This window comes from Cucumis sativus, chromosome 1, assembly GCF_000004075.3.
Source record: "Cucumis sativus cultivar 9930 chromosome 1, Cucumber_9930_V3, whole genome shotgun sequence".
Taxonomy (NCBI): Eukaryota; Viridiplantae; Streptophyta; class Magnoliopsida; order Cucurbitales; family Cucurbitaceae; genus Cucumis; species Cucumis sativus.
The window spans coordinates 24,042,012-24,056,716 of record NC_026655.2 but is presented as its reverse complement, the minus strand read 5'-3'; the positions used below and the strand labels follow the sequence as shown (position 1 = coordinate 24,056,716).

At 28.7% G+C, this 14,705-nt stretch overlaps 1 protein-coding gene across 1 annotated transcript; it reads left to right on the top strand.

Annotated features, from left to right (window-relative positions):
- The first annotated feature begins 12,379 nt into the window (after positions 1-12,379).
- Positions 12,380-14,664, top strand: LOC101218907 (nicotianamine synthase). The gene is made up of 2 exons (XM_004135532.3): positions 12,380-12,966; positions 13,785-14,664. The coding sequence occupies exons 1-2, from the start codon at positions 12,475-12,477 to the stop codon at positions 14,316-14,318; spliced, it is 1,026 nt and encodes a 341-aa protein (XP_004135580.1). The 5' UTR covers positions 12,380-12,474; the 3' UTR covers positions 14,319-14,664.
- Positions 14,665-14,705: the final 41 nt, after the last annotated feature.

The window sequence follows — 14,705 nt, the reverse complement described above, 5'->3', positions numbered from 1 at the left end:
ATATAGTTAATTAAAAAGAAAAGAAGAATTAAGGAGGGTGGAGTTAACACGTCAGATATAATTAGGAAAGGGATTAATGATAATCCAAGTTAAATCCGATTCACCAAACTCTTCCATCTTTATAGGCAGCTGGCAGGCGGCTTCCCCCTTCGCTTCCATCGTCTGTTTACCAGAATATCAATATCTTATAATTACAAAGTTGATGGGGTTGAGATCAGAGAGAGAGAGAGAGAGAGAGAGAGGATGAAATGAGAATGAGAGAGAGATAATGACAAGGCTTTTTAGGGAATACTCTTAAAGTGAAATTGTTCTCATCATTAATGAATACATCATGCATAAAGATTTGATGCTGATGGCTTTCCTCTTATAAATAACCCTTTCTTTAATACTTAATGCTATAAACACAGCTCAATGACAACACATCTTCCACCTTCCTTACTTTCCTACTTGCAATTCTTTTTATAAGTTGATCAATGGGTTTTTTTCGTTTTTTATGTATAGAAAAACTTTGGATATCTTGTCAAGGATATATATGTGACATTGCAAACATATATGGTATATTCATGATTCTAATTGCTAAGATCTCATTGATTTATAGTTTCTCTATCATCTTGTGTTATCTTTATAAAAGAAAATAAAAGTTGTCATATTTTGGGCCCGATTTGTATCCCTCTCCATTGCAGTTTTGGTTGTTTTAGCTTCTTTTAGCTTCTTTTTTTAGTGACTATGTTTGGTCATTATTTTGTGACAAATTTGTATATATTTGACAACTATATTATAACTAATAGCGCAAAAAATTTAGAGTTTTTGAACTTTTGACTTCAAGAGAAGAAGCATACACCATAATTGATGAACTTTATATTTTAAGTTTGTATATTTATATTAGACCGAAAATAATTAACCCTAGGAAACTTATATGAGTATTGGTTTTAAAGGATTGAAATTTTTTATTAGTTAGATTAAGAAAACAAAGCATTGGATTGATAGATGATAGATGAAAGAGGTAGGTAAGAATGAAATCTTGTGGTGTGGGGGTATGTGAAAACTAGCTTATTTAATTGGATGCATATATATTACCAATAGGAAAAAATGAATGTATAAACTAAGGTTATTTCCCCCAATAATTATTTAATGATATCTTAGAAGAATCAAATATGAGTCACATTCTCATCTTCAATAAAGTTGTGGCCTTTTTTGGTTCATTCTCAAATCTAAAAGATTCTCTCAATATCAAACACTCACGTGGCCCTTTTCATTCTTTTGCTTTAATTTATATGCCTTTCTACTATTCACTCTCTTTCTAATATATACTTTTACATCGAGTTTAGAGATCATGAATATATGAAAATTATATAGTTGGTTTTATATCAATTTATAGTCAATACATTTGAGGTTAATTATCGATAAACTTGAAAAATGTGGAGATATTTATTTAAATAAATAAACCAAGAATAATACAATATTATTGGAATTGGAATTTTTTTAAAAAAAAATTACTAAAAAAATAAAATGGTTTTAGGTGTGTTGAAATTAGGAAATAAAGTATTTAAAGAATTATGGAATTAGGATAATAACTACAAAGATATGGACTTTTCTATTTCAATTGGGAAATCATAATGTTTCCTCGCTTTTTTTTCTCCATTAAGGTTAGATTTGGAGGTTCATGCATTGTATGATTCATATGGGATTCTCATTCTCCAAAAAAAAAAAATTATTCACTTTATTTTAGAACAAAAATGTGGTTAAATTAACCCTTTTTAGTGCATAATGTCTACACGTTTAATGTCATCAAAATTTTAATTATATCAAGTCGAAAGGAAGATAGTGTGCAACGTAATTGGCATATAGATATGTTAATAACTAAGAAAGTGTAGGTCGAATCTCTTATCTCTATTGTACTAAATTAAAGAAAGACGATTGATAATTAAAAAAATGTCATTTGTTGGTTATATATTCATTTTTCCATTAAAAAAGAAGATAACAAACAGTAAAGGGAATTTTCAATCAGAGGCCTTAATGATTATTACAGTAAAATCTTCATGAACGATAGGTTCCCTCAACTTTGATGAGTTTGGAAGTCGTTTTCGAAATCACAACAAAATCTTTATCATCAAAAGAATTTGGAAAGAAATAGAAGAAGAAGAAAAAAGAGATGAGCACCAACCCACTCTTGTGGTTTTATGAAGTTCAAAAGGTAAGGGCAGAAAAGGAGGAGCCGCTATATATGTATATATAAAGTGAGCGTGCGATTAAGATACATAGAATTCAAACGTTTTAAGACTACACAATTGAAATTAGAGTTTGTGTTGACTATTGTGATTTCCTATCAGTAATTGATCAAACCCTAATATTCTTCATTTATACTCCTCTTTTTTTTTATCTCATATATACATGAATCGTCATCTTTCCTAAATTCTTTACCCACTACCATTAAGAAGTAAGTGTGACGTTTAAGCGAGGACGATAAAATACATTGAAAGTCTTGTGTTGGTTTGTGTGAATAGTCTCTTGATCACTCTTGAAAGCAATTTAAGACAAGTAAATAGAGTTAATTAGTTATATTGTTGGGAGATGCAAAAAAATGTCGAGATTTGGGGTAAGTGTTACATCAAACTTTTGTATATTATAATATAGTGGAGAGAGAAGTAAATAGTTGATCTTAATGTCAACATAGTACATGGTTTATGTTGAACTTGTTTCCTTTACTATCCATATATATTTGATTTTTTTTAAAAGAAGAATCTATATTTGAGTTTTAATTTGTAAGGGTCATTTGATAATTATTTAGAACTTGTATGGTAACTCTTATTTTCCATTTTTTGTTTTTGAAAATTAGTTTTTTTTTTAATATATTTGTTTGGTAATTAATTCTTTTTTTTTTTTTTTTTGGTAATATTACTCCTAATTAGGCTCAAATATGGAATTATCCGAAGCCCATTACTACGAAAATTGGGCGAATGAAAGAGTTGGGCCTGAAACCGAGATTTGGTGAAAACAAGCCTTGGGCCCAAATACAATCTAGCCCTAGCCCATATAGAGCCTGTGGAATCACACATCAATTTTGTAGATGAATGATTGGATCGAAAAGACAATTATTCCTCATGGAAGAAGAAAATGAAAGCGTTGTTAGTAGCCAATAAAAGGGTAGCAAGAGCACTTGCAAATTTTGGTGACAAGCTTCCATAAATTATGATGGTCACTAGCACAAAAGTGAGCTATAATGTCAATCCAAAATGGATATTATAGGAGCACAATCTTGATTGACATTGAAGACACTACAAAAAAATTGAGACTTTCCTAACATAGAAAAAGGGCAAAAGCAACATCAAAACAAAGGCCCATCCCCGACACATAAAAATATATGTTGGTCGAGACAAGTATTGAGAGACTAGGGTGTGGATTTGAACCCAGGACCTCTTGTCCACAGGAACAAAAAGGCACCAGTTGAGCTAAGCTCATGTTTGCCAATGGATCTCATTTTTGTATCTTCATTCTTCTATATGTCGTAACAACTAACAATATAAGAACATGAATAATTAGGTATGTTGGTACCCATATGTGGCTACGTCCACGTTCCATTGTTGCACCATAGATACTTGATTTGATTTGAAATTACTAATAGATATTGATTGAGATTGATTTTGCTACAAGATATTGGATACATTGAAATTGTTTGAATGTTTGAATGGTTGAATGGTTGGTATGAATGCATTGTGGGTTGATGCACAAACATTTTATGAAAAATGTTATACTTTAACCAACAATATTTTCATTTTAGGTTCCAAGAATTATGGATGTTGATGAGGGAGAAAGTCCATACGACATCAAGGAATAACAAGATCCCAATAAGGTAATTTTTTTGCCCTCAGTTGATGTGAACTTGATTGTAATAATGAAAGATCTTTTAGTTGTATTTGTTGTTTTATTTCCTTATCAAATTAGAAAAACCTGAATTGTACAATGTATAGCTTGTATTTGCAAACGGTTGTGTTTGTTATGATTAAAGATCTCTAGAAATATAGAATTTTTATAGAATATGAAAGATACATGGTTGCTTACTTATATAGATGGTTGTAGGGTATTATAGTCATCTCATTTTATTTATTTATTTTAGAAATGTAATGCTGAGGGCGGTTTAATAAACGTTTTGTATTATTTCTATACAAGTCTAAGGGAGGATGTATATGCCTTCCACTTAATAATGGAAGACATTTTTTTAAAGAAAAATAGAGGAACCCCCGACGCACAACATGCAGTGTCGGAAGATGTCTAGGAACTCTTGATGCTACATGTTGTGTATCGAGAGTTCCTCCTCCGACACATTTTTCCTAACTTGTATCCCAATGCATATTTATACATCGGAAAAGCCTTTTCCGACGTTTTTCATATATCTCCTGACGATTTTGTGCGTTGAAAGAGCCTTCTTTTCTTGTAGTGTACGATGTTATTAATGGTCTTTAAGTATTCGTTTTTTACGACATTAAACACTTTTTAATAACACCTTCAACGTTAGTAGTCTTTAATGTCAATATACCTTTGAAGTTGATCAATTAATAATTGATACAAAGGGAGTTTGTCGAACAATGAATATTTGTTACATACATAAATGTATCTGTATATTGCAATGTTAGAAAATTGTTTTAAATAACAAAACTTTTGAAAATATTTACAAATATAGCAAAAATACACATTATATCAACAATAGACCATGATAAACTGTTATCTATACTATTGGATTTATCGCAACACAAATATTAATTTATTGCGATCTATTGTTTATAGAAAGTAAAATTTTGCTATATTTGTGAATATTTTAATACATTTTACTATATTAAAAATCAACCCTAACCTAAACAATAAACTTTTTTGTTCTTTTTAGGCGTATGTTTTGTTTTCCTCATTGCATCATAGCTTGAGAAAGATCAAATATCTTTCTTTTTTTAAAAAAAAACTTAAAGTTGAATCCTTTAACATTTGTGTTCATCAACTAATACCTACTTTCAATCCTTTTAATTTGTGGTGAAACTATTTGTTGAATAGACAATCACTCTAGAAAAAAAAAAATTAGATTAACCATAATTTTGGGGATCAAAATGTTTTCGAAATATGCTATTAGAAAATCTTTCACACAATATTGTTAATTTCCTCTCCATATATTAATATTTAAAGTACATAGAATAGTTTTTCATAAAATAATAAAACTATATCCCTTCTTTACTCTTTTTTCGTATTATAATTTTATAAACATACATAAGGTGAGTGTTAAAGAAATCAACATCTCTAAAAAAAGTGATCAAGAGAATATTTTCTTTCTGCCTACTAATTTCAACAACATAATATACCACATTAATTAATGGATGGTTTGACATTAATCTTCTCTTGTTTAAATTAAAAATATTTACTATAGAATTAAACAAATGAATCATAGGCCTAAGATTATTCTGATAGTATAATAATTAATCTAGCTTATATATATATATATATATATAACCTTGAGAATTAATTCAACTTTAAGATGATAGTAGTAATGATATGAATTAAAATTTCTTTTTAGAGATTCTATTTTCTTCCATCATAAGACCAACACATAAAGTCTCCCATTAACAAAGGTGAAAAATAAAAAGGCACATTGAATGGAAGGGCAAGAGTTTGAATAATAAATTTATAAATAAAGATATGGTCTCCAATCAAATATAATGAATTGGAATTGTATATTATTATTGATGAGAGGTGGCTTCACTGTGTATGAAGTTTTGACTTTATTTATAGCCAACAAATATGGTATAGATTGCTTTTGAACCCAAAAAAAAAAACCCATCAATTTCACAAAATTCTCTTATTTGATGTGTTGAAAAATAATTATTTGACTTTTCATAAAGAATTATATTTCATATATGCTCAAGTTTGTAAGAATATTATTACCAAAGCCAAGAAGAAAAAAAAAGTATAAACATCTCTTATCATAATAATTATGAAGTGAATTATTCTGTTTCTTTGATCTTTGTTCAAAAGTAGAGAATTTTGCCTAAAAGAAGAATAAAACAAATTGTTTTGAATTCTCTATATTGTTCCAATTTTTTGGGATTTTAGTTTTATTTCAAGAAAGGTTTAGGTTTTAATGATTTAATGTTTCTATTTTTTTTCAAATGTCTTTTTTTTTTCTTTTTGCCTATTAATTACATCTTAATTAAATTTATAAAAGTTACTTTAAAATCTTTTTTAAAGTAAAAACTAAATTTCTTTACAAAAATTCTTATGGATAGAAAAGAAAAAAAAATAATTACACAATATAGCAAATTTCTTTTTTAATGAATTAGGAAGAATTTGTTAGATTTTAATATATTTTGTATATAGTTAATTTTTTTTTTTTGAAAATGTTTGAAGAATATAAATAATTTTGGTAAGAAAAATATTTATGAAAGATTCATGTGCATAAAAATAGTTAAAACAAGAAAAACGAGAATAAAAATGAAAAAGAATATTGAATGGCTTAGCAATAAACTTCCTTTATTTATTTATTTTTCTTTTTCCCTTTTGTTTTGGTCCACTCTAATTGTTAGCTTTTGATTTGTTTTTTCTTTTCTTAAAGTGTTGGTGAGTTATTTCCTAAATTTGTTTTTTCTTTAATCATCAAAAGATGAATGGAATGATATGTCTATGTACATTTTATATCGATTTTTGAGTATATGATAGTATTACCTACCAAAAAAAATAGTAGTTATTAATAACTATTAATTTTAGTTTTTGAACCTTTTCAATTTACTACTTTCATTTGAGAAAACGTGATAGGTTGAATATTGTTTTAAAACTTAGAGTTAAAAATACCAATAAATAATAAAATAAATTAAAAAGATAAAAAATGGAAGATTTTTCACCAAAATGATATTTTAATGTATATTAAAATAAGTGAAAAAATAATAAGCAATGGAGTTTGATTGGCAATAAGATGTAAACCCTAGAAAGCCTTTTTGGAAAGGAAAAAGAAAAGAAAAAGATGCTTAAAATTTCAAGGTCGAGTAGTCGCATTTGGTTGGGAGGAGATGGAACTTTTTGAAAGAGATTGCATTAATCATCAATGAAAGTGGGACAAATTGCTCAAAAGTATTTTCTTATCTTCACTTTTTAGGGATTCCATATCCCATTGGTGCTTTGTGTATGTGTGTGTATATATATATATATATTTGAAGTTTTTTTTTTTTGTTTTTTTTATGTGAGGCCTATTATTTTTATATATTTCAATTTACTTCTTATATTTTTAATAATGAATTGAAGACATTAGAGAAGTGGTTTGTAGGGTTCATAATTTATATTGTGTTTTGTAGGTTAAATGCATGTGTAGTATACAATGATTTGGGGTAACTAAGCAATTGACCGAAAATGGAAAGAAAATTGCCTCTACAAGGTTGGAGAATAGATATAAGGCTTGAAGAGAGAAGAAAAGAGGGCTAAAAAGGCACACTCGTCCCAACCCATTGCGACACTCAAATGAGCATGATGACTTGATGATCTAAACCTGAGAGCATCATAAAAAAAAAATGTCACACAATTACGTTAAAAGAGGGTATTTGACGGCAATGTTTAAAGGGATACAACATGCAAAATTTCTAAAAAAGTAAGAAAAATGTTAGTTTTCTCCTCGAAAACATATCATATATATAGCAATGAAGTCTTCCTCCTAAAAGCTTGTTTCCTTCCTCGTTGCAAACTAACATATGCATTAGAGTGTATGTGGTCAAAGCTTAAATGGTATACGATGTTTAATCTACTTCTCCACCTACTATACGTGAATATAATGTCAAGGGAGTTTTCCTTGGCTAGATTTTTTGCTATATCAAAACATTTGAAAGGGAAGAACCGTATAGGAGATGTGGATTAACTATATAGATGTTCAACTTTAAATTAAAAAAAAAAACCTAAGATGTATTAACTTTATGAAAAAGTCAATTACACGAATGAAGGGAAACTTAAGGAAAAAGAGGACATTGATGGTTTGAAATTTTGAATATTGAAACAATCCATTTGGAAAGTTGATCATAAACAGAACATATGAAATTTTGCAACTAATGACAAAAAATGTATAATGTAGTTCAGTGCCAATTAGCAAATTGTTTTTATTCTATTCTTTAAAAGGAAAAAAAAAAAAAAAAAAACGAACATAAGCTGCCTAAATATTTTTATTACTTTAAGTTCTTGCCTTTTCTGTTTCCAACATTCCAAGATTATTAGGTTCCTTTTTGTTTGTGTATATATATATATATACACATACAATCTACTATATGTATCACAACTTTAATTAGAAGAACTTGTTCTAAGCGAGCTTAGTTTGATAAAGACACCAAATACTATTCTAAAATCAATGGTTTGATCTCTTTCAATTTCGATAAAATTTTGTTCTTTTTTTCATTTTTAACAAAGATATTGAATTGCAATATTAAATTTTATAGCCCGACGTTGACACACAACCAAAAGCATTACAAGAAATAAGAAAAGGAAATTTACAAAGAAAAAGCATGTATAACTAAAAAAAACAATCTCAATGAGAATTAGAACGTGTTTAAGTTAGTTCAAGAGAAGTGCAGACAACAAATAAAAAATTTGACTGAGAAAACTACGTGACTAACCATTTGAGAATGATGTAAGGTAACTTCATGAACACAAAGTATCTGACACCAAACATGATAGGTAACAAAACATCAAACAATTCTCTATATCTTACATCTCAACAAATTACTTATATATTAAAATTAAAATCCAAATAAGTTTTGCATCCCTCAAAAATATATATATGTGTCCTCCATTGCTGAAAAACACTCTAATGCTTAGAATCCAAAAAAAATATGATTACTAAAATTTCATTTAATTACCATCTAGTTTTTTAAAATAATCTTATGAATGTTTTTAAAAATTAAAGAAGCTTTATGGAAAGAAAGAAAATACATTTTTTATACATATATTTTTTTCTTTCCTAAGAAATTAAGTGTATAATTACAAAACATGAAACCTATATGATTAAAAAATGTTTTACATCAAAATAAGTATAATTTTCAAAATAATTAAGAATCAAATTAATTCTTATCCGAGCAAGTTTTTTATATTTTATTTTCGAGTAAAAACAAAGAGAATGAAAGCTTGTTACGTTATTTTTTTTATTTTGTACTACATTAGTTGAGTTGAGAGTTTGAGATTCAAACTTGGTGAAAGATTATGTCAATTAATATAGAGTTAAGCTTGTTTTGACAAAATATTAATCATATAAAATTAGATAAATACGTAGGTTATAACACGTTGTATATGATGTAATTGTAAAAGAAATAATGAAATGAAATGAGGTCAGAAATAAAAAGATGATAATTAGAATATGAAAATGGTTTATCTTTTTGGAAGAAGGGAAATATAATGAGGTGATTGTTACGTTATATTATATGGCATTGACATTATCAATTTGAGACACCCATTCGAGTATTTGCAAAGCCACAATGAATAGTGCTCCCACTCCAAAGTCTCTCTAATTTGTTTTTTTATGATATCTACATCATTAGTGCTTTTATTGTTGTGTTGTGAAGAGAGATGTATCATCTATTCATTAAGTTATTGAGCTTGTTTCGATTTGTTATATCAATGCACACTAACTATTAGTGATGTAGAATAAAAATAATAGATGTTGTGATTTTATTAAAAATGATTCAAGAAAAAAAATTTAAACAATATAAAAGAAATTGTGCGATACGAATATATTAATTATAGCTCAATTCTTATGATAATAAGAGGTAACATCTCAATTACCGTTAAACTATACTACTTAATTTATAATTTAAAATATTTTTTCTTTAAAAAAATTAAAAAAACTTGTATATTATTTAAGTAACTATAGAAATACTTTTTTAGTTTTTCCAACCGTCGTACTTTTTTTAAAAAAATATAACATTATTCTTGATTTTTCAAGGTTTTAAGATAATATGTTGGAATATACATTCTTTAGAATGTTAGATATTTCGACCGTCACACTATTTCTAGTTAGCAACACGACTTTGCAAATCTCGATTTTTATCTAACTTTTAATTTTTACTTTGAGGATACTTTTGAAATGTCTATAAAATAACCGATAAAATTGTTAACTTTGGAAAAGAATACGAGTTTTTTTAACTAAAAAGAAATAAAAAGTTATGAGATACTTTTTAATTTTTACATTTTCTCCCTAACATAAAGGGAAAGTCTATGAGTATTTGACTAGAAAAGAATTGATGTTAGATATATCAAGTAAAAAATAATGAACTTATTAATTGTAATCAATATAACGATCATAAACATGAATTATTAGAGATGTTAACTAGCTTGTATATATTGACAATATAAATTATTTCAAGCTTACTTTTTCTTTCTTTTTTCAATTTTAATTTGCTGTTTCATTGATATATATGAAGTTATATATCCCTTCGAAGTCGTAGACTATATGCAAACTATATGCACTCACAACCCTTCCAAGTTCCAGATTATATGCACTCACAACCAAAAAATAGAATTCAATAAAAGATTTGTGGAAGGAAGAAACAATAGATTAATTAGAATTTATACCCTAGAACGCCTTTGAGAAGTGTGGAAATACAGACATGAGAGGAGTTGAAAAATTCTCTTAATCCTTACATTCCCTACTCAAGGCCAATATTATCTCATATGGAACCTAAATACAAATCGAAGCTTCTACATTACCTCGGTTAAGACAACCATTTTCGATAAGGTACAAGAGGGATCAAACAATGTTGGCACTGAGATATACCAGCATCTTTGAGAATCTACCATTCCAAAAAAATGCAAAGTTTTCGATTTGGTCTCTACTCCATGAAGGTATAAACACAGCTGAAAATATGCAAAGAAGACTACCGATGTGGAATTTGAAACATTCATGGTGTGTGCTATGCAAATCTGACGAAGAAAACAAGATCACCTCTTCAATACTTGTTCTTGTACCAAAGGTATTTGGTAAAATAGTGGGAGCTCCATTAAATTGCTTCGTCAACTTTGATAATATTGTTTCCATATGTAAAAATATATGCAAAACAAGATCCAAAACCAAGAAACAAGTTATATGAAATGAAAGAAATAATTAAGAGGATCTTAAATGATGAAGAAAGATCCCTATTGGGGTTAGGGAAGATATCCAAACTCTCACGGGTTTTTGGACGAGTCGCTCTCCTCATTTCAGAAACTACTTTGTCAGTAGCATAACTTTAAATTTCAATACTTTTTAATGTTTTATTGGGGTTTCAGGTCTCATGGGTTTCTCTCTAGCCTCTTTTGTATTCTTGTTTCTTGTATTAAACTCCTATTATTAATGAAGCAAGGATGATGAAGACGCTAAGGGGGTGTCCCACCTAGTGGGGATGTCATGGTGCGTCTACTAACCTAATGTATTTTTTATATAAAAAAAAATACATGGTAAGTTATATTTTATATTTTTAGAAGTTATACACTAATTTATATCTATTTTTATTTTGTAATTAATTGGTTATTAATATGATGAGAATTTAATTTGATAATTAAATAATTTTCAATTTAATAATTATGTTACTAATTATGGGATTTAATAACTTAATGAAGCTTCATTCTAGCTAGCTTGAAGAAAGAAGGAATCAACACAACAAATTATATTGTAGATCTTAAACTTTTACATTGTTTATTATAATTCTAATCCCCATTCTACTTTCAAGATTTTTTTTTATTCCTAAGCTTTGCATATAAACTTTTTTTTATTAGTTTTTTACTTTTAGGGTTTTCAATTCTTACATTAGAGATTTTCTATTAGAGCTAGCTAGTTTAATTTGGACTTATAAAAAACACTATATTCCAAAAATATGACCTAACATTCTATATATCTAATAGATACCAAAAACAATAATATATCTAAAAGAAAAAAAAAACTTTATTTTAAAAAACAAAAAACAAAACAATTACCAAACATAACTTTTAGGTATTTGAGTTTAATAAAGGGATGATGGCAAATAAGTGCACCATGCAAAAAAAAAAAAAAAAGGCAAATATAGTCAAATTTAGATCAAACTTTTAATATCTATCAATGATGGATCATATCGCTAATATGATCAAAGCTACGTGATTTCGCTACACACATAATTATATAAGTCTACGAAAGCTACTCATTACAAATAATTTTTATAATAACTACGTAATAGTATAGATTCGTGAAGACTTATAAATTTATCAACAAATTGGACATCATAAACTAGAATCAATCTTTTGAAGGAGGGTTGAGTTAAAACCATCAAAATAGAATATATATATAGTTCCAAACCCTAGCATGGACCCCACAAGAACATTGGCTCAAATGTCAATAAATAAAGGACTCATTGAAGAAGTCCCCTTGAGAAAAAGAGAAACAAATAAAGAGTATTTCTTTCAAACGTACTCTGATCTTTTGTATTCTTTGTCTTTCTTCTTTTTTCTTTTGCTCATAGTGTCGACATGGTTTGTGAAGAAGAAACTCTAATCCAAAAGGTTTGTGAATTATATGATGAAATCTCAAGCCTTGAAAGCCTCAAACCTTGTAACAATGTCGACACCCTTTTCACTAAGTTGGTGGTCACGTGCATGTCACCCACCTCCCCTCATTTCCATATCAATTCACTCTCAAAACCACTTCAACAAATGAGATCAAATCTCATTCGTCTCTGTGGTCAAGCTGAGTCTCTTTTGGAGTTTCATTTTTCTGATTTATTGGCCAAATTTGATTCCCCTATCGATCATCTTCATGTCTTCCCTTACTTCTCTAATTACATTAAACTTAGCCTCCTTGAATTCTCTATTCTCCACCGCCATGGCCCCCGTGCGCTTCCTTCCGCCGTTGCGTTCGTTGGCTCTGGCCCTCTTCCTCTTACCTCCGTCGTCCTTGCCACTCGCCACCTCACCTCCACCGTCTTCCACAACTACGACCTCGACCCGGTTGCTAATTCCAAGGTTTGTATATTGTCTTTGCAAGAAAATTTATATGAGTTTCCTAGTTTGGTTAGTTGATTTGTTTGTTGCAATCATTTTCCTTCTATGTTTGTGAGGTTTTGATTTTTGAAGTGATTTAATATGGTATTAGGAAAAATTTCTTAACCCTTATATGGTTCTGTTTTATAAATTTATATGTTTGTTTCTATCTCTTAATTTTTCAATTATGGTTTTCATGTTTTAAAGAAGCCTCAAAGTTCTTGATAATTTCTAAAAACAAAAGCAATTTTTTGGAAACTGTTTATTAGACTCTTTGGATAATCATTTTATTATTTTTTTTTCTAACAATAATATTTAAGCCTATAAACATTGTTCCATTAAACTTGAAAGAATTTATTTTGTTTCTGAAATTAGGTTAAAAATTTAACTCTCATATGCCTAAAGAAAAATGAAGAACACTAAATAAAATTGAGAGAAAAGAAGGCTAATTTTTCAAAAATCTAGTTATCAAATAGAGTGTATCTTTAAAACATGGTTTTTGAAAAGATATCAATGCATTGAAACTTATGGTTTCGAGAATGACCTAACATTCTCTCTAGTCTTTTTTGTTCTCTCCTACTTCATGTACTAAACTCTTATTCATATATGAAGCGGGAATGATAAGGGTGCTCAGGAGGTATCCACTTAATGGAGATATCCTGGTTCACCTATTGTTCAACGTATAGTTTTTTTTAAAAAAGGGAATGTAATGCTGATAAGGTTACTTTGTTAAAAGAACCAAATATTTATCAAATGGGGACGTAATGGAATACTAATAAACTCGTATTTTCTTCCAACAGGCGTCAAATTTGGTGTCGCGTGACCCGGACCTGAAGACGAGGATGGTGTTTCATACGTGCGACATCATGAAAGTGACAGAGGAGCTAAAACAGTACGAAGTTGTGTTTTTGGCAGCTCTTGTTGGAATGGAGAAGGAGGAAAAACTAAAGGTGATCAAGCATTTGTCAGAGTACATGTCAGAAGGAGCTTATTTGATGGTAAGAAGTGCTCATGGAGGAAGAGCTTTTTTATATCCTGTGGTTGAAGATTCTGATTTGTTAGGGTTTGAGGTTCTATCTGTGTTTCATCCCACTGATGAAGTTATCAACTCAGTAATAATTGCAAGAAAAACAATGAAATTCGATAACGACAACGACAGTGACGACAACAACAACAACGACAACGGTTGTTGTTTGTTTGTTAATTCAGATGAAAATGAGAATGTGAAGATTAGTAGTGGTGTTGTTCATAATAACAAATGTTCTGAGATTCAAAACGGCTTCAATAATCATGGAGGTAAGATTGAGGAATTTGCAATGGAAGCAGCTGAATAATAATAATAAATAATAATAATAACAAAAGTGGGGGTTTCTGATTCTGATTCTCAAAATTATTAAGTGTTCCTCTTTTTTTTTTCAACATGGGAAAATAATTTTGATTTTTCATATTTGAGGAACACATTCATGGGGATTATATAAGGAGCTAGCTTATATATAGCAAAGGTTTTATATATGTTTTGATTAATGTTGTTGTATTCTAGAGTCTAATTGGGTTATTATTCTCTAGCAAATGGAGAACTTTTAATTCTCAGTTATATGTTTAATTTGTAATAATTTTTCTGTTCTCACTTTTGGATGAGATTCTAAACTATACAATTAGATGGTTTTTGTTATCTTGTCAGGATATACTCTTTTAAAGTGTTTATTATTTAGGGTAATTTT